The 19,852-nt window shown below is 42.8% G+C and overlaps 1 protein-coding gene across 1 annotated transcript in view; it reads right to left on the bottom strand.

Moving 5' to 3' along the window:
* The window catches only part of LOC111977924 (protocadherin-15-like), a 280,873-nt gene that overhangs the window by 109,846 nt on the left and 151,175 nt on the right, over window positions 1–19,852 (bottom strand). Inside the window, exons 18-20 of the mRNA XM_070448498.1 lie at window positions 4,539–4,667; window positions 1,162–1,467; window positions 485–715 (exon numbers count right to left, since the gene is read on the bottom strand). Of these exons, the coding sequence (XP_070304599.1) occupies window positions 485–715; window positions 1,162–1,467; window positions 4,539–4,667 (666 nt within the window). The remainder of the gene's footprint in view (window positions 1–484; window positions 716–1,161; window positions 1,468–4,538; window positions 4,668–19,852) is intronic.

Here is a 19,852-nt window from a genome sequence, read left to right as displayed (position 1 = left end):
TGGAAGCTTCTCTAATGTCAAACATGTAAAGTGTGGTGTAGTGCAGGGCAGCTCTCTAGGACCTCTACAAATGTATTGCTTTGTTGATTTATGCCAGCACTACTTCTGCTGGGGGGCCATGAGGGTAAAGTAGTTAGAAACACATTTTTTATTCATCCTAACCAGAGGAGGAAATCTTCCAAATTATCTGTAGAGCACAGTGAATAAAGAGTGACAGCAGACTATGACTATCACTTCTACAGTGCTGTTAGTGTGCATCCTTCACCACCGATACTTGTCCTCAGGGACCATGATGGTACATAACATTGTACACGTAAAGCAAGAAGTGCTTTTACCTTGATGAGGGCCATAACTTGCCTATTCTTCAAGCAGTAGCCTACTAGTCACCATCATGAGTGGAAACAATGAGTGTGAAGCAACAGTATTTTTTACTTTTACTATCACTCATGACAAACACAGTGAATACAGAGCGACGTAATCGTACCGTGATCCGAATAGTGACGGTGGCCTCACCGGGGGGCATGGTCCCAGCCTGGTCGACGGCCTCCACCTGGAAGGTATAGGTGGCCCCCATACCCATACTAGCCAGGTCCTCAAAGTCCAGGGTCTGCAGGACTGACAGCTCGCCTGAGATCAGGTTCACTGAGAACAGCTTCATGTCCTCCGCAGACTTGATACGGTACGTTACGTTAGAGAACAGGTCTGCATCCACCGCCTGGGATGGAGGGAGAGAGGGAGGGATGAGAGAGAGAGGGATAAGAGAGAGAGTGAATAGAGAGAGGGATGGATGAGGTGCTGCAGTCAGAACCATTGCAATGAAATTCACATTTTTATAGATGTTTGCTACCAGCCTGGAAGAGAATGGCAGTTGAAATGGAGGCCAAATTGGCTGATAGCTGGAGACGCTTTGAAGTTAAAGGATGTTAAAGGGTGCATTTAATAGTTAAGCTGTTTGAAGCCCTTACTGCCCTGCACAAAGCCTGACAGGGAGATGGAGAGAGAGAGAGAAGCTACAGAGTCCCATCCCTCACACCCACACTTACACTGAGTCTCAGAACCACCATGCTCATTGATCAGTGAAGCTGTAGGACACATACCCGCACACATGCGCACTTGCACACGCGCACACACACACACAGACAGGCAGACAGACAGACTTACACTGAAGCGCAGCACCACAGTGTCCACAGGGCTGTTCTCGGGGACGTTGACAACATAGTTCTTCTGGGAGAACTCTGGGCTGTTGTCATCGATGTCTATCACAAGGACAGAGAGGGTGATGGTGGTCCTGCGGGGGTCCACCGCCGCATCAGAGGCCTCCACTATCAGGTCATACCGACTCCTGAGCTCCCGATCCAGAGGCACTGCGGTGAATATGCTGCCGTTCTCGTTGATGGTGAAGACACCTGGGTGGTTGACTATCCTGTAGCGCACCAGACCGTTAGCCCCTGCATCTCGATCTGTGACCTGCAGGGGAAGCATAAATATGTGGAGTGAAGAAGGGAAAGGGAAATATGGAAATACATAAGCAGTAAGGTACAAGAGGTTGTGCTATATCATGAATAAAGTCACCGTTAAAATGTGTTAAAACTTACGCATGCACACACACTTTAATGTACACTTAAAAATGACTAAGCTAACACGGTTCTCATAAATTAAAGCCCAGTGTTAATTTCAATCAAATGTTCTGTTCACATTGAGATAAGTGTCTTTGTCACAGACATGACTAATCATCAATAAGTTTAAAGGGCCATAAACCTCTTCCTATAAAGGGAATTCCTTGAATAGGGAAAATATGAGGTACATTTTGAGGATCCTTCAGGGTAGACAGAAAGTTAGTTACTTAACAAATTCTAAATCCCTAATTAATATGACAGGTCATTGTTATTCCAGTTTGTGAGTGTGTGCAAGCATGTGTGTGAGTGTGTGTGCCATCATGGTTTTTGTGTGTGAACAGCAGACACAAATTCCTCTCTGTTGTAATCATGGTAACATGGAAAGAGGGAGAGGGAGGGAGAGAGAGAGAAGGGGGAAATACTTTGAAATCTGGTCACACTTCTCCTGCCACTGTTCGATTCAAGCCTGACTGCTGAGTTATTAACCCCGAATAGGGATGGAAGGAGTAGCACAGAGAGAATCAAAGAAACAATTGAAAATGAGAGAGAGAGAGGGCTTAGATGGGGTAAGGGTGATTTACCCCCATTTTGTATTACACAGAAAGCCAGATAAATGCTAAAAGCCACGGCTAAAGACGGAGCCCTGGCGTTAACCTTTCTAGGACACACGTTCCGCTAGCGGAACCCCCCCCACAGCATTCTGCTGAAAAGGCAGCGCGGGAAATTCAAAAATATTTTTTTGAAATATGTAACTTTCACACATTAACAAGTCCAATACAGCAAATGAAAGATAAACATCTTGTTAATCTACCCATCGTGTCCGATTTAAAAAACGCTTTATAACGAAAACACAACATATGATTACGTTAGATCACCGCCAAGTCCAAAAAACACACAGCCATTTTTCCAGCCAAAGATGGTAGTCACGGGCCTCCCGGGTGGCGCAGTGGTCTAGGGCACTGCATCGCAGCGCTAGCTGTGCCACCAGAGACTCTTGGTTCGCGCCCTGGCTCTGTCGCAGCCGGCCGCGACCGGGAGGTCCGTGGGGCACAGCGTCGTCCGGGTTAGGGAGCGTTTGGCCGGTAGGGATATCCTTGTCTCATCGCGCACCAGCGACTCCTGTGGCGGGCCGGGCGCAGTGCGCGCTAACCTGGTAGCCAGGTGCACGGTGTTTCCTCCGACTCATTGGTGCGGCTGGCTTCCGTGTTGGAGGTGCACTGTGTTAAGAAGCAGTGCGGCTTGGTTGGGTTGTGTTTCGGAGGACGCATGGCTTTCGACCTTCGTCTCTCCCGAGCCCGTACGGGAGTTGTAGCGATGAGACAAGATAGTAATTACTAACAATTGGATACCACGAGATTGGGGAGAAAAAAGGGGGTAATTTTTTTTTTTTAAGATAGGAGTCACAAAAAGCAGAACTTAAGATAAAATTAAATCACTAACCTTTGATGATCTTCATCCGATGACACTCATGTTACATCCGATGACACTCATGTTATAAAATACATGTATGTTTTGTTCGATAATGTGCAAATTTATATCGAAAAATCTTAGTTTACATTGGCGCCATGTTCAGAAATGCCTCCAAAATATTCGGAGAAATTGCAGAGAGCCACAACTTATAACAGAAATACTCATCATACACTTTGATGAAAGATACATGTTTTACATTGAATTAAAGATACACTTGTTCTTAATGCAACCGCTGTGTCAGATTTAAAAAAAACTTTACGGAAAAAGCACAACATGCAATAATCTGAGACGGCGCACAGATATAAAAAACATTTCTCCGCCATGTTGGAGTCAACAGAAATACGAAATTACATCATAAATATTCCCTTACCTTTGATCATCTTCATCAGAATGCACTCCCAGGAATCCTAGTTCCACAATAAATTGTTGTTTTGTTCGATAATGTCAATTATTTATGTCCAAGTAGCTACTTTTGCTAACACGTTTTGTACGTTTCGCGTCCAGTGTACGCTCTGAACGCGAAACACTCTGAATTTATGAACGGACAATCTGACAGCACAGTTGCAATCACCAAAACTCTGGATAACATACTGTAACAGCCTAATTGCTTTAAATAGAGCCTAGGCTATTTTCCAATCATCCTGACTCCTTAAAGTAATGATGGACTGTCGTTTCTCTTTGCTTATTTGATCTGTTCTTTCCATAATATGGACTTGGTCTTTTACCAAATAGGGTGGCTATCTTCTGTATACCACCCCTACCTTGTCACAACACAACTGATTGGCTCAAACGCATTAAGAAGGAAAATCCAAGTTAATTGAAATGTATTCCAGGTGACTACCTCATGAAGCTGCTTGTGAGAATGCCGAGTGTGCAAAGCTGTTATCAAGGCAAAGGGTGGCTACTTTGAAGAATCTGAAATATAAAACATATTTTGATCTGTTTAACACTTTTTGGGTTACTACATGATTCCATATCTGTTACGTAGAAATGCTCCGTTTTCACAAACTGTATGTAGACACTGGTGATGTGCTGGAGATAATTAAAATGAGGTTGAAAAGTGGTGGAATTGCCCTTTAACACTTCATGTATCATCAGTTATCAGGGTGCTGCCCAAACCAAAGTAATGATATCACTAGGGAAAGGTAATACTTTTGATCCCAACTCAGCAAAGAATTGTATTCCAGTCAATTAGAGCCTGTTGGAGTTATCGCCACATGTGTTGCTGTGGACACCTGTGGAACTTTGGGAGTAGCTGGGTTAGAGAATGGGTAAAGAAGGCCTGCTTAGTAAAGCTGTGCCAGGTAGAAATGTAGAAAGAAGGGAAATGTTAGGAAATGGCAGGTGAAAGTAAGGTTGTTTTTCTTCATATTCACGTTCAAGGTATTCAGGTGAATTTCAAAAAACATACTACCATATTGTGTGCATCTTTAGCCCATCAGATGTGCTTACCGTGACTTGACCCACAAACATGTTTGCCTCCTCCTCCTGGACAGTGAGGTTTCTGGGTAGGGTCCGATCAAACTGAGGGTTGTTATCGTTGACATCAGTCACCACTATGTTCACTGTGGTGGTGGAGGTCTGGAAACAAAAACAGAGAGAAAAAATAAGTTGTGTGTGTGTGCACAAGCAAACAAACATACGTGACTCGTTTCAGGAAACGAGACATATGTCGCGTGACACTTCTTCACAGGTGCTCCAATTGAATGTAAACCTTTTTTTAAATCATAATACGTTTTTGGGCAGAAATGTCTTCTGGAACGTTAACTTTCATGTGCCTTAATAGCAAACTTGTATGCCATCTGTAAATACTAATAAAATGGTTAATTAAGAGCCAAGTTGGTTTATCCATGGAAAAAGCGAGAAACATTCCCGCAAGCCATGATTGTCTGAGCTAATGAGTGGGCTGGACATGCCGAGAGATGAGTTCAGATTGGTCTGCTATGTACAGTAGCACACTTCTGTCGATAACATGAGCTGGTCAGTATGTGTAAGTAATCCTTTCTAACTCAGCTTTTTTGAAAGATATCACATAGCTGATAAATTCGCTCTGGTTATCTACTTTGATTTCAGAGCATTCTCATCTGAGTGTGCCAGAGCGCAGACGGAATTACGAACACTCAACACCCTTGAATATGGCGGGTGTCAGTAAACGTTGGCAAAAAAGCATAATGAAATTGTTGCCAGCAGCACAGTTGCAGTCACCAACACTCTGGATAACATAAAAACAGCCTAACTAGCTCTGCTAGGGTGAGTATAATGGTCAAAGTGAGCTGTTCTCTCATTTGTGTCTGGAAGTATCTAGCAAGGTAGTCAACGTTAGCCAGTTAGCTTGCGTGCTTGACTGCTGTTGTTGGGTCAGAACGCTCGGATCAACCCTACTACTCGGCCAGAGCGTCCAGTGTGCGCTCTGAATGCTCCGAGAGCGTATAACGCTCTGAATTTACGAATGGACAATCTGGCAACGCTCTTAGTTTACGAATGCCCAGAAACTCTGGCACTGCAGATAACATTTACGAACACATCCGTAGTATAAACCAGCATTTAGTCTTGAAATCTTTGGTTATTTAGTACATAGCCTCACATGTGAATCCTTAAAGAGATGGGTGGAGCTAAAGCTTAAGAGAGTGTGAACGATGCTGAATGGGTGTAGACAAAGAAGAGCTCTCCATTAGGTACCAAAAAATTCAAGGGCCATTTTCTCAAAAGTGAGGTTACAAGTTTATCAACTTTCAAAGCAGAATTACTTTCCCATTGTTCCTCAACTGTAGTGTATGATATACTAGTTTCTAGCTCTGAGTCTCTACTTTAATCCAATGTAAAAAACACCATTGCTATATAAGACGGAATCGAGCCGGTCGGTCTCATACTGTACTGTATGAGTGTGTGTATTTGAAGAGCTATGAGGGAAATCAAAACTAAATGAATTTACCTTCTGTACGATGATACAATGTAAATAATTGAATGATAATTTGCCAAACAAAAACAAAGCTGCAAAGAATCTAAAATATTTTCAGAAAGTTTTGGAAATCAATCTCCAAAGCAGACTTATATAACAGCATCTGTGATGACTAGGCAAAGACAAATATACTGTACTAATGAATACATAAGGCTATCCGAAGAAGCTATGTAATGAAGTCAATACAGACACACTAAATCAAACAGTTACTGAAGCTAATTCAAACAGACTGTAACGGTCCTGACCTGTTTTATGTTGTTTTTGTATGTGTTTAGGTCAGGGCATGTGTTTTGGGTGGGCAGTCTATGTTATCTGTTTCTATGTTGGTTGTGGTTGCCTGGTATGGCTCTTAATTAGAGGCAGGTGTTTTGCGTTCTCCTCTAATTAAGAGTCATATTTAGGTAGGGTGTTCTCACTGTTTGTTTGTGGGTGATTGTCTCCTGTGATGTCTTCGTGTTGTCGATGTATTTTCACATTCGGGACTGTTTGGCTGTTCGTGTGTTTTGATGTAACGTTCCTGTCCGTGAGTTTACGTTTTAGTATGTGAGTTTATGTTCAGGTTTCGTTCTACGTCGTTTTGTTATTTTGTAAGTTTGTTAAAGTGTTTGTTTTCGTGTCGCCATCATCATCAGTTTTTTCCTGTTAAATAAAATAAAAGATGGCTTATTTCCCTGAAGCTGCATTTTGGTCTGATGATCCTTCTCTCCTCTCCTCGTCTGAGGATGAGGAGAGCGACAGCCCTTACACAGACTTCCTTTACACGGAGAATGCAGAGAATACAATATGGTCGCTAACAACTAAGGCTGTTAGCACATCTAAAGTGCATCTACAGTACAACTCTGGACCCAAGTATCTGTCTGACTTCATCCTACCACATGCACCCTTCGCTCCTCCAGGTCCATCTCCCTTCAACAGCCCCACAGCACACTAAAAACTATGGGTGATAGTGCTTTCAGTTGTGCGGCTCCTCGGCTGTGGAATGCACTTCCAGTCACTGTCAGGGCTGCAGAGTCTCTAGCCTCGTTTGAGGCACAGCTAAAGACTGAGCTGTTCAGAAAAGCTTTCAAGGACCTATGTTCATTCTGTTCTCCTGTCCACCGGATCTGACAACACCTATATATAGCTTTGATTGTTGTCTGATTACAATGGTCTGTTTTTTATTATTTTTATAAAAATATATTTTAAAAAATTATTCCGTGCCTTGGGTTTGAGAAAAGCGCTTTACAAATTAAATGAATTATTATTCATTATCTTTGTGGATATACAGTACACAAAGCAAATTTGGGTTTGTAATTTTAACACGTTCTTACAAGTTATATTGTTTGATATTGAGATAGAAACGGCTGCATTAGACCTTTAAATGAACTCTTAATTAGAGCTGATGCTATTACACTTTCTCAGTGTTAGGCAATTAAGACCTGTTGTGTTACAATGACTCATTTGTGGGTGTTGTTTTAAGACTGTAGTAGGGTGTACAGCCTTATATGCATATTTATTTCCCAGGGTGCCTTTCGAGTTAATTTTTTGAGGTACCAGCCATGACTGTGTTTGCTAATGACAGAGACATGATTGTTGCATTTTATGGCTGTCATTGCTGTAACCTTAACCAAGTGAATGGCTAAGTGAATATTGCATTATTATGGCATTACCAGCAAAATCCTTGTAAATGGGCATTTGTCAAAAGCAGTGGGAGTACACTGTGGCATCTGTCAGGGGTGCCTGTTATCTCTTCTTCTGTTTGTGGTCTACATTGAACCACTGGCACAGGTCTTGCGAAGGTATCAACGGATCAGTGGAGTGGGTATCCGGGGAGTGGGGGGATGACCGCCAAGTGTGTATTTTACATGGATGACGTCAACATTTAATGCCCTAACTTTTTATCTGTCAACAGGATCCTGGACATGACTGACTGGTACTGACGAGCCTCTGGGGCGAGACTGAAAAGAAATGAGACAGAGGCCCACTTTTTTTGACCGTGGGCAGACCCAGACTTGACCAGACTACCGCTGACAGTTAAAACGACTGACATAAGGGTACTGGGGGTAAAGTTTGACCGGGAGAGAGGAGGGTGCAGCATCTGGAGTGGGATACTGGGGACAGTAAGACAGAGACTGGGTTTTTGGGGACTTCGACAGCTGACTTTTGAGGGCAAGGTTTTAATCATTAAAGCTGTGATTTTACCTGTGCTTTTATTAATCAGTTCTGTTTTTATCCCCCCACGAACAACTATTTTAGCTCCACTCGTGTGTTGCTGTAGCAGTATGCTTAGGGTCATTGTACTGCTGGAAGGTGAACCTCCGTCCTAGTCTCAAATCTCTGGAAGACTGAAACAGGTTTGCCTCAAGCATTTCCCTATATTTAGCTCCATCCATCATTCCTTAAATTCTGACCAGTTTCCCAGTCCCTGTCGATGAAAAACATCCCCACAGCATGATGCTGCCACCACCATGCTTCACTGTGGGGATGTGGTTCTCAGGGTGATGAGAGGTGATGGGTTTGCGCCAGACGTAGTGTTTTCCTTGATAGCCAAAAAGCTAAATTTTAGTCTCATCTGACCAGAGTACCTTCTTCCATATGTTTGGGGAGTCTCCCACATGCCTCCCACATGTTTGCTTATTTCTTTCTTTGAGCAACGGCTTTTTTTCTGGACACTCTTCCGTAAAACCCAGCTCTGTGGAGTGTACGGCTTAGTGGTCCTATGGACAGATACTCCAATCTCCGCTGTAGAGCTTTGCAGCTCCTTCAGGGTTGTCTTTGTTGCCTCTCTGATTAATGCCCTCCTTGCCTTGTCCGTGAGTTTTGGTGGGCAGCCCTCCCTTGGCAGATTTGTTGTGGTGCCATATTCTTTCCATTTCTTTATAATGGATTCAATGGTGCTCCGTGGGATGTTCAAAGTTTCGGATATTTTTTTATAACCCAACCCTGATCTGTACTTCTCCACATATTTGTCCCTGACCTGTTTGGAGAGCTCCTTGGTATTCATGGTGCCCCTTGTTTAGGGGTGTTGAAGACTCTGGGGCCTTTCAGAACAGCTGTATATATACTGAGATCATGTGACACTTAGATTGCACACAGGTGGACTTAATTTAACTAATTATGTGACTTTTGAAGGTAATTGGTTGCACCAGATCTTATTCAGGGGCTCCATAGCAAAGGGGGTGAATACATATGCACGCACCACTTTTCTGTTTTACATTTTTTTGAATTTTATTTATTTAATTTCACTTCACCAATTTGAACTATTTTGTGTATGTCCATTACATGAAATCCAAATAAAAATCTATTTAAATTACAGGTTGTAATGCAACAAAATAGGAAAAACGCCAAGGGGGATGAATACTTTTGCAAGGCACTGTAGGCATATGAAGTTATCCTCGCCTCATAAAGCATTTCAGAGGTGGAGGAGAGGAGGGAATAATATCACCTTCATCTCTCCGTCGTCTACAGGGAACAGCTTTCACATTGTTTTCTCTCTTTTTTTCCCTTTGAAACCCATAATCCCCTCTTTCCTCAGATGATCTAATACAGCTACAGCACCCCCCTGTACAATATCACGTCATCTCTTTCTGAGAGGTCGAATCTTTACAACCTCATCACATCATCTCTCTTTCTGAGAGTTTGAGCTTTCAGAAAAAAAGAGAATAGATTAGAAAATAATAGCTACATCCAATGTAAGGCCTCCTCTCTTCCTTCACATTTCATGACAGAGCAGACTAACCCTTCTATGATGGACTTCACATACCCAAGCTCCTGAAGGCTAATGAGGTGTGGGTCTTGCATGGGCGGGCACTATTAAAGGCCATAATCTCCCTGCTACAGCATCGTATGTCTGGATGTGGCCATCAGTTTGATGCTGATTAATGAGCTCCAATTATTTATTTATCAGAGGAAATAGTTATCTGTGATCTCCCCTTTCTGTAACCCAAGTCCCTAAGACATGGCCAGGGTGCCAACTCTACAGCCTTTGAAGTGAAAACACGGTTGGAGCCCAAGTATTTGTGGCCGTGGTGAGGTCTGATGATTTGCATAGGCTGGCACAGTCACCTTATATGAGGGTTAAGAACAAATCAAATCAAAGTGTATTGGTCACATACACATGATTAGCAGATGTTATTGCGGGTGTAGCAAAATGCTTGTGCTTCTATCTCCGACAGTTCAGTAATATCTAACAAGTAATATCTACCAAATTACACAACATATACCCAATACACACAAATCTAAGTAGGAATGAATTAAGACTATATACATATGGATGAGCAATGTCAGAGCAGAACGGACTAAGATACAGTAGAATGGTATAGAAAAACAGTATATACATATGAGATGAGTAATGCAAGATATGCAAGCATTATTAAGTGACTAAGATACCATAGAATAGTATAGAATACAGTATATACTTATGAGATGACTAATGTCAGATATGTAAACATTATTAAACTGACTAGTGTTCCATTCCTTAAAGTGGCATTGATTCCTAGTCTATGCCTATAGACAACAGCCTCTAATGTGCTAGTGATGGCGGTTTAACAGTCTGATGGCCTTGAGATAGAAGCTGTTTTTCAATCTCTCGGTCCCAGCTTTGATGCACCTGTACTGACCTCGCCTTCTGGATGATGGTGGGGTGAACAGGAAATGGCTCGGGTGGCTGATGTCCTTGATGATCTTTTTGGCCTTCCTGTGACATTGGGTACTGTAGGTGTCCTGGAGGGTGGGTAGTTTGCCCCCGGTAATGCGTTAGGAAGACTGCACCACCCTCTGGAGAGCCTTGTGGTTGCGGGCGGTGCAGTTGCCGTACCAGGCAGGGATACAGCCCGACAGGATGCTTTCAATTGGGTATCTGTAAAAAATGGTGAGGGTTTTAGGTGACAAGCCAAATTTCTTTCGCCTCCTGAGGTTGAAGAGGCTCTGTTTCGCCCTTCTTCACCGCACTGTCTTTGTGGGTGGTCCATTTCAGTTTGTTAGTGATGTGTATGCCAAGGAACTTGAAGCTTTCCACCTTCTTCACTGAGGTCCCGTCGATGTAGATAGGGGAGTGCACCTTCTGCTGTTTCTTGAAGTCCACGATCATCTCCTTTGTTTTGTTAACGTTGAGTGAGAGGTTGTTTTCCAGGCACCACACTCCCAGAGCCCTCACCTCCTCCCTGTAGGCTGTCTCGTCATCGTTGGTAATCAAGCCTACTACTGTTGTGTCATCTGCAAATTTGATGATTGAGTAGGAGGCGTGCTTGGCCACTTAGTCATGAGTGAACAGGGAGTACAGGAGGGGGCTGAGCACGCACCCTTGTGTGACCCCAGTGTTGAGGATCAGCGGAGGGAAGGTGATATTTCCTACCTTCACCACCTGGTGGCGGCCCGTCAGGAAGTCCAGGACCCAGTTGTACAGGGCGGGGTTCAGACCCAGGGCCTCGAGCTTAATGATGAGTTTGGAGGGTACTATGTTGTTGAACGCTGAGCTATAGCCAATAATCAGCATTCTTACATAGGCATTTCTCATGTCCAGATGGGATTGGGCAGTGTTCAGAGTGATGGCGTTTGGATCGTCTGTGGATCTATTGGGGCGGTAAGCAAATTGAAGTGGGTCTAGGGTGGCAGGTAAGGTAGAGGTGATATGATCCTTGACTAGTCTCTCAAAGCACTTCATTATGACAGAGGTAAATACTATGGGGCGATAGTCATTAAGTTCAGTTACCTTTGCCTTCTTGGGTACAAGAACAATGGTGGCCCTCTTGAAGCATGTGGGGACAGCATACTGGGATAGGGAGAGATTGAATATGCCCGTAAACACACCAGCCAGCTGGTCTGCGCATGCTCTGAGGACACGGCTAGGGATGCCATCTGGACCGGCAGCCCTGCGAGGGTTAACACGTTTAAATGTTTTACTCACATCGGCCACGGAGAAGGAGAGCCCACGGGCCTTGGTAGCTTCGGTGGCACTGTGGTATCCTCAAAGCGTGCAAAGAATGTGTTTAGCCTGTGCAGAAGCAAGACGTCGGTCTCGGTGACATGGCTGGTTTTCCTTTTGTAGTCCGTGATTATCTGTATTCCCTGCCACATACATCTTGTGTCTGAGCCATTGAATTTCGACTCCACGTTGTCTCTATACTGACATTTAGATTGTTTGATTGCCTTGCGGAGTGAATAACTACACTGTTTATATTCTGCCATATCACTAGTCACCTTGCCATTGTTCAATGCGGTGGTTTGCGCTTTCAGTTTCAAGGGAATGCTACCATCTATCCACGGTTTCTGGTTCGGGTAGGTTTTAGTAGTCACAGTAGGTACTACATCTCTTATACACTTCCTTATGAACTCAGTCGCCATATCCGTGTATGCGTCTAGATTATTTTCGCATTCTACCCGGAACATATCCCAATCCACGTGATCAAAACAATCCTGAAGTGTGGATTCCGATTGGTCAGACCAGTGTTGAATAGTATGAAGCACAGGTACTTCCTGTTTGAGTTTATGCCTATAGGACGGGAGGAGCAAGATGGAATCGTGGCCAGTTTTGCTGAAACGAAGGGAGGGGGAGGGCCTTGTAAGCATCCCGGAAGTTAGAATAGTAATGGTCGAGAGTCTTAGTAGCGCGAGTAGGACAGTCAACATGTTGATATAATTTCGGCAGCCTAGTCCTCAGATTTACTTTGTTAAAATCCCCAGCTACAATAAATGCAGCCTCAGGATATGTGGTTTCCAGTTTGCATAAAGTCCAGTGGAGTTCTTTGAGGGCCGTTGAGGTTTCGGCTTGAGGTGGGATGTAAACGGCCTTGGCGATGACGGAGGAGAATTCTCTTGGGAGACAATCTGGTCGGCATTTACTTGTGAGGTATTCTAGGTCGGGTAAACAAAAGTACTTGAGTTCCTGTATGTTCCTAGAATTACACCATTAGTCGTTAATCATGAAAGACCCCCCCCCCCCTCCTGCTTGCTGAAGAGATATTTATTCCTGTCTGTGCAATGTTCTGAGAATTCTGCTGGCTTTACTGACTTCGACAGAGTATCCCGAGAGAGCCATGTTTCCGTGAAACAAAGTATGTTTGAGGCCCCGATTTCTCTCTGGAAAGAAATCCTTGCTCTAAGCTTATAAACTTTGTTATCTTCTTTGGGATAGGGAGCAGTATTTGGAAGTTTGGATGAGTGAGGTGCCCAAAGTAAACTGCCTGTTACTCAGGCCCAGAGGCTAGGATATGTATATATTTGGTAGAATTGGATGGAAAACACTCTAAAGTTTCCAAAACTTTTAAAATAATGTCTGTGTATAACATAACTGATATGGCAGGAGAAAACCCAAGGAGAATCCATCCGGAATTTTTTTTTTTTGAGCTCACCACTCTTTCAAATGGCTGTCTATGGGAATATCAATAGAATACCTCCCAGATTGCAGTAGGGCTTTAGAAAGAGTTTCAGGTTTGTTTTTTGAAAAATTAGCTACAATTTCAAATTTTTCTAGGTGGCTCCCATTTTGGCTGTAGTATTGTATCGCGCGTCGGTGAGAGCACGCACTTCGTTATTTATCTCTGGTAATGAACATACTATTCTCCTTCTTAAATTGTATAGTTTATTTACATATTAGGGTAACTGATGATTGATTAGAAACGTTGTTTGACTTGTTTGGACGAAGTTTATTGATAACTTTTGGGATTCATTTGTATGCATTATGGAGGGAAACCGGTGGATTACTGAGTCAAGCGCACCAACTAAACTGACTTTTTTGGGATATAAAGAATGACTTTATTGAACAAAATGACCATTTGTTATGTAGCTGGGACCCTTGTGATTGCAAACAGAGGAAGATCTTCAAAGGTAAGTGATTTATTTTATCTCTATTTCTGACTTTTGTGACGCCTCTGCTTGTATGGAAAGTGTTTGTAATGCTTTTGCATGAGGGGCGCTGTCCTCAGATAATCACATGGTGTGCTTTCGCTGTAAAGCCTTTTTGAATTCTGACAAAGCGGCTGGATTAACAAGAAGTTAAGCTTTTAAACGATGTAAGACACTTGTATTTTCATGAATGTTTAATATTACAAATTTTGTATTTTGAATTTCGCGCTCTGCAATTTCACCGGATGTTGTCGAAGTGGAGCGCTAGCAGAACGCCTATCCCAAAGATTATCCAAAGACTGAACATTAGCGAGTAATATACTTAGAAGCGGTGGGTGGTGTCCGCGCCTCATAAGTCGAACCAACAGGCCGCCTCGAGTGCCTCTCCTCCACCGACGATGTTTTTGGGTCAGCCTCTGGAATAAGTTCAATTGCTCTGGGGAGAGTAAAACAAAGGATCTGCTCCAGGGAAGTCGTATTCCTGTTCGTAATGCTGGTAGTTCTGGTGAGTTACCGCCGCTCTAATATCCAATAGTTCTTCCCGGCTGTATGTAATGACATAAAACATTTCCTGAGCTAATATTGTAAAAAAGAGTACATAAAAAAAACTAAAGAAATCAACATTTTCTAAGAGCTAGTCACGATGCTGCCATGTCCGTCAGCGGTATCTTATACTTGGGTTATCTAACAACAGTAGTTAGTGTCTATGGGTGATGGGTTAGCTGCAGGGTGCAGGGTGTTAATTTGAGGTTCATTAGATTTCCGAAAATGAATGAAAAGCTGTTCATTAATTGGACATTGACCATTATTTTAACAGGGGATCTTTTCAATTTATGAACAATTACCATTACTTTCCTACCATATGCTTGATACACTATATATACAAAAGTATGTGGACACCCCTTCAAATGAGTGGATTAGGCACGCAAGCCTAAAATCACTATGCGCAATGCCAAGCGTCGGCTGGAGTGGTGTAAAGCTTGCCATTATTGTAATCTGGAGCAGTGGAAATGCGTTCTCTGGAGTGATGAATCATGCTTCACCACCTGGCAGTCCGACGGACGAATCTGGATTTGGCATAGTGGCAAATTAGTGGCAAGATGTGGCAAATTAGTGGCAAGATTATTGAAATTATTCAATTACACGCAGGATACAACATGTTTGTGAGCAACCCGGTTTTGAGACTGTCTAGCAAGGTGCATGTGTGTGTGTGTGTCTGTAGTAGACAATTGAAAAGGCCATTAGTATAGAAATGGTGGTTGCATGTAAAAGCCATAATTTGTGCGTTTTCTATGATGTATGAAGGCAGAGGAATACAGAGGGAGAAGGTGAGGCTGTAAAATGGACAGAGAGAATGACCTGACACACTAATGATAAAAGGACCCATAGTCAGCTCCTTCTAAAAAGAAGGCTTATAGGATAGAATCTGCTGATTCCAATAAAGGCAGAACAAAGAGTACATTGAACACTTAATGAAAGGAAGAGCCACAGAATCTGCTGACACACTAAGATAGAGGGTCGCGCCACCATTATAAACTAATTGAAAGCAGATATGGGCGTTATTGGGCGTGAACAAGTAGAAAGTTGAACTAAAAGATAATGGTGGCGAATGACTTAAGAAAAGAAACTTCATTTGCATAAGGGATGGACATAATACTATGTGTGTATAAATATAAGAGCTAGGGCTCTGGGAAATTGTGTGTTCCGCGGGACATTCCGGATGGCAATGCTCTGTATTAAAAGCCTAATTGATTTCACAAGTTCTTACGGTGTTATATTTCTGAGACGATGTTCACGACAGTAGTGAGCGGGCAAACAGGCCAACCCCCACTCTTACACTCTCCCAAGCCAACGGCATGTACCAGATGCTCAGCAGGCTCTGCTCACACTTACTGGCCTGAGGCCAAACCACGACCAACAACATTGGACACTTTATGGAACAAAAAAGCCTTCACTATATCATCCTGGAATATCCAAGGCCTGAAGTCATCTGCCTTTGGCCTTAAGAGCAGGAACCCGGACTTCACAAAAGAAATCGGTAATGCAGACATTGTCATCCTGCAAGAAACATGGTATAGAGGAGACGGACCCACTGGTTGCCCTCTAGGTTACAGAGAGCTGGTAGTCCCATCCACCAACACCAGGTGTGAAACAGGGAAGGGACTCAGGGGGAATGCTAATTTGGTATAGAGCAGACCTAACTCACTCCATTAAATTAATCAAAACAGGAACATTTTACATTTGGCTAGAAATTCAAAAGGAAATTATCTTAACAGAGAAAAATGTCCTCCTGTGTGCTACCTATATCCCCCACTAGAATCCCCATACTTTAATGAAGACAGCTTCTCCATCCTGGAGGGGGAATCAATCATTTCCAGGCCAGGGACATGTATTAGTCTGTGGCGACCTAAATGCCAGAACTGGACAAGAACCTGACACCCTCAGCACACAGGGGGACAAACCCTGCCTGCAGGTGACAGCATTCCCTCCCCATATGCCCCCTAGGCACAACTATGACAACATAACCAACAAAATGGGTCACAACTCCTGCAGCTCTGTCGCACGCTGGGTATGTACATAGTCAATGGTAGGCTTCGAGGGACTCCTATGGTAGGTACACCTATAGCTCATCTCTTGGCAGTAGCACTGTAGACTACTTTATCACTGACCTCAACCCAGAGTCTCTCAGAGCGTTCACAGTCAGCCCACTGACACCCTATCAGACCCAAGCAAAATCACAGTCTACTTGAACAGAGCAATACTCAATCATGAGGCATCAAAGCCAAAGGAACTGAGTAACATTAAGAAATGCTATAGATGGAAGGAATGCAGTTTGGAAACCTACAAAAAACAATTAGGCAACAGCAATTCAATCCCTTTTAGACACTTCCTGGGTAAAATGTTCCACTGCAATAGTGAAGGTGTAAACTTGGCATAGAAAAATCTTAACAGTATATTTGACCTCTCAGCTTCCCTATCAAATCTAGAAATCTCAAATAGAAATCCGAAGAAAATGAACAACAATGACAAATGGTTTGATAAAGAATGCAAAAATCTAAGAAATAAATTGAGAAACCTGTCCAACAAAACATAGAGACCGCGAAAACCTGAGTCTACGCCTTCACTATGGTGAATCACTAAAACAATACAGAAATACACTACGGAAAAAGAAGGAACAGCACGTCAGAAATCAGCTCAATGTAATTGAAGAATCCATAGACTCTAACCTTTCTGGGAAATTGGAAAACACTAAACAAACAACAACACGAAGAATTATCTATCCAAAATGGAGATGTATGGGTAAACCACTTTCCAATCTTTTTGGCTCTATACAAAGATAAAGAGCAAAAACATATACATGATCAATACAAATCCTAGAATCAACTATTAAAGACTACCAGAACCCACTGGATTCTCCAATTACCTTGAATGAGTTACAGGACAAAATAAAAACCCTCCAACCCAAAAAGGCCTGTGGTGTTGATGGTATCCTTAATGAAATGATCAAATATACAGACAACAAATTCCAATTGGCTATACTAAAACTCTTTAACATCATCCTTAGCTCTGGCATCTTCCCAATATTTGGAACCAAGGACTGATCACCCAATCCACAAAAATGGAGACAAATTTGACCCCAATAACTACCGTGGAATATGCGTCAACAGTAACCTTGGGAAAATACTCTGCATTATCATTAACAGCAGACTCGTACATTTCCTCAATGAAAACAATGTACTGAGCAAATGTCAAATTGGCTTTTTACAAAAATTACCGTACAACAGACCATGTATTCACCCTACACACCCTAATTGACAACCAAACAAACACAAAAAACAAGGCAAAGTCTTCTCATGCTTTGTTGATTTCAAAAAAGCCTTCGACTCAATTTGGCATGAGGGTCTGCTATACAAATTGATGGAAAGTGGTGTTGGGGGTAAAACATACGACATTATAAAATCCATGTACACAAACAGCAAGTGTGCGGTTAAAATTGGCAAAAAACACACACATTTCTTCACACAGGGTCGTGGGTGAGAAAGGGATGCAGCTTAAGCCCCACCCTCTTCACATATATATCAACGAATTGGCGCGGGCACTAGAACAGTCTGCAGCACCCGGTCTCACCCTACTAGAATCCGAAGTCAAATGTCTACTGTTTGCTGATGATCTGGTGCTTCTGTCACAACCAAGGAGGGCCTACAGCAGCACCTAGATCTTCTGCACAGATTCTGTCAGACCTGGGCCCTGACAGTAAATCTCAGTAAGACCAAAATAATGGTGTTCCAAAAAAGGTCCAGTCGCCAGGACCACAAATTCCATCTAGCACCGTTGCCCTAGAGCACACAAAGAACTATACATACCTCGACCTAAACATCAGCACCACAGGTAACTTCAACAAAGCTGTGAACCATCTGAGAGACAAGGCAAGAAGGGCTTCTATTCCATCAAAAGGAACATAAATTTCAACATACCAATTAGGATCTGAATAAAAATACTTGAATCAGTCATAGAGCCCATTGCCCTTTATGGTTGTGAGGTCTGGGGTCCGCTCACCAACCAAGATTTCACAAATGGGACAAACACCAAATTGAGACTCTGCATGCAGAATTCTGCAAAAATATCCTCCGTGTACAACGTAGAACACCAATAATGCATGCAGAGCAGAATTAGGCCGATACCCACTAATTATCAAAATCCAGAAAAGAGCCGTTAAATTCTACAACCACCTAAAAGGAAGCGATTCCCAAACCTTCCATAACAAAGACATCACCTACAGAGAGATGAACCTAGAGAAGAGTCCCCTAAGCAAGCTGGTCCTAGGGTCTGTTCACAAACACAAACACACCCACAGAGCCCCAGGACAGCAACACAATTAGACCCAACCAAATCATGAGAAAACAAAAAGATAATTACTTGACATTGGAAAGAATTAACAAAAAAACAGAGCAAACTAGAATGCTATTTGGCCCTAAACAGAGAGTACACAGTGGCAGAATACCTGACCACTGTGACTGACCCAAACTTAAGGAAAGCTTTGACTATGTACAGACTCAGTGAGCATAGCCTTGCTATTGAGAAAGGCCGCCGTAGGCAGACCTGGCTCTCAAGAGAAGACAGGCTATGTGCACACTGCCCACAAAATGAGGTGGAAACTGGCTGCACTTCCTAACCTCCTGCCCAATGTATGACCATATTAGAGAGACATATTTCCCTCAGATTACACAGATCCACAAAGAATTCGAAAACATATCCAATTTTGATAAACTCCATATCTACTGGGAGAAATTCACAGTGTGCCATCACAGCAGCAAGATTTGTGACCTGTTGCCACAAGAAAAGGGCAACCAGTGAAGAACAAACACCATTGTAAATACAACCCATTTTATGTTTATTATTTTAACTTGTGTGCTTTAACCATTTGTACATTGTTACAACACTGTATATATATAATATAACATTTGTAATGTCTTTATTGTTTTGAAACTTCTGTATGTGTAATGTTTACTGTTAATTTGTATTGTTTATTTCACTTTTGTATAATATCTACTCACTTGCTTTGGCAATGTTAACACATGTTTCCCATGCCAATAAAGCCCCTTGAATTGAATTGAATTGAATTGAGAGAGAGAGAGAGGGATGCCCCGACCTCTCAGAATAGGTGGCCCTCTGTGTTCTAATGTTGAATGAGGATTGTAGGGACCCTGAAGGGACCCTGAACTCCAATCCTCACCCTCTCCAGGGGCCCATAACCGCATCGAGGTGTGCGGTTGTCTCTGTGTGTGTGTGTGTGTGGTTGTGTGTGTGTGTGTGTTGTGTGTGTGTGTGTGTGTGTGTGTGTGTGTGTGTGTGTGTGTGTGTGTGTGTGTGTGTGTGTGTGTGTGTGTGTGTGTGTGGTGTGTGTGTGTGTGTGTGTGTGTGTGTGCGTGTGTGTATCAGTGGTGTAAAGTACTTACATAAAAATACTTTAAAGTACTATCTATTC

The sequence above is a fragment of the Salvelinus sp. IW2-2015 genome, linkage group LG18 (genome assembly GCF_002910315.2).
Source record: "Salvelinus sp. IW2-2015 linkage group LG18, ASM291031v2, whole genome shotgun sequence".
Classification (NCBI taxonomy): domain Eukaryota; kingdom Metazoa; phylum Chordata; class Actinopteri; order Salmoniformes; family Salmonidae; genus Salvelinus; species Salvelinus sp. IW2-2015.
The sequence above is the reverse complement of the archived record's forward strand: the minus strand, read 5'-3'. Positions and strand labels throughout refer to the sequence as shown.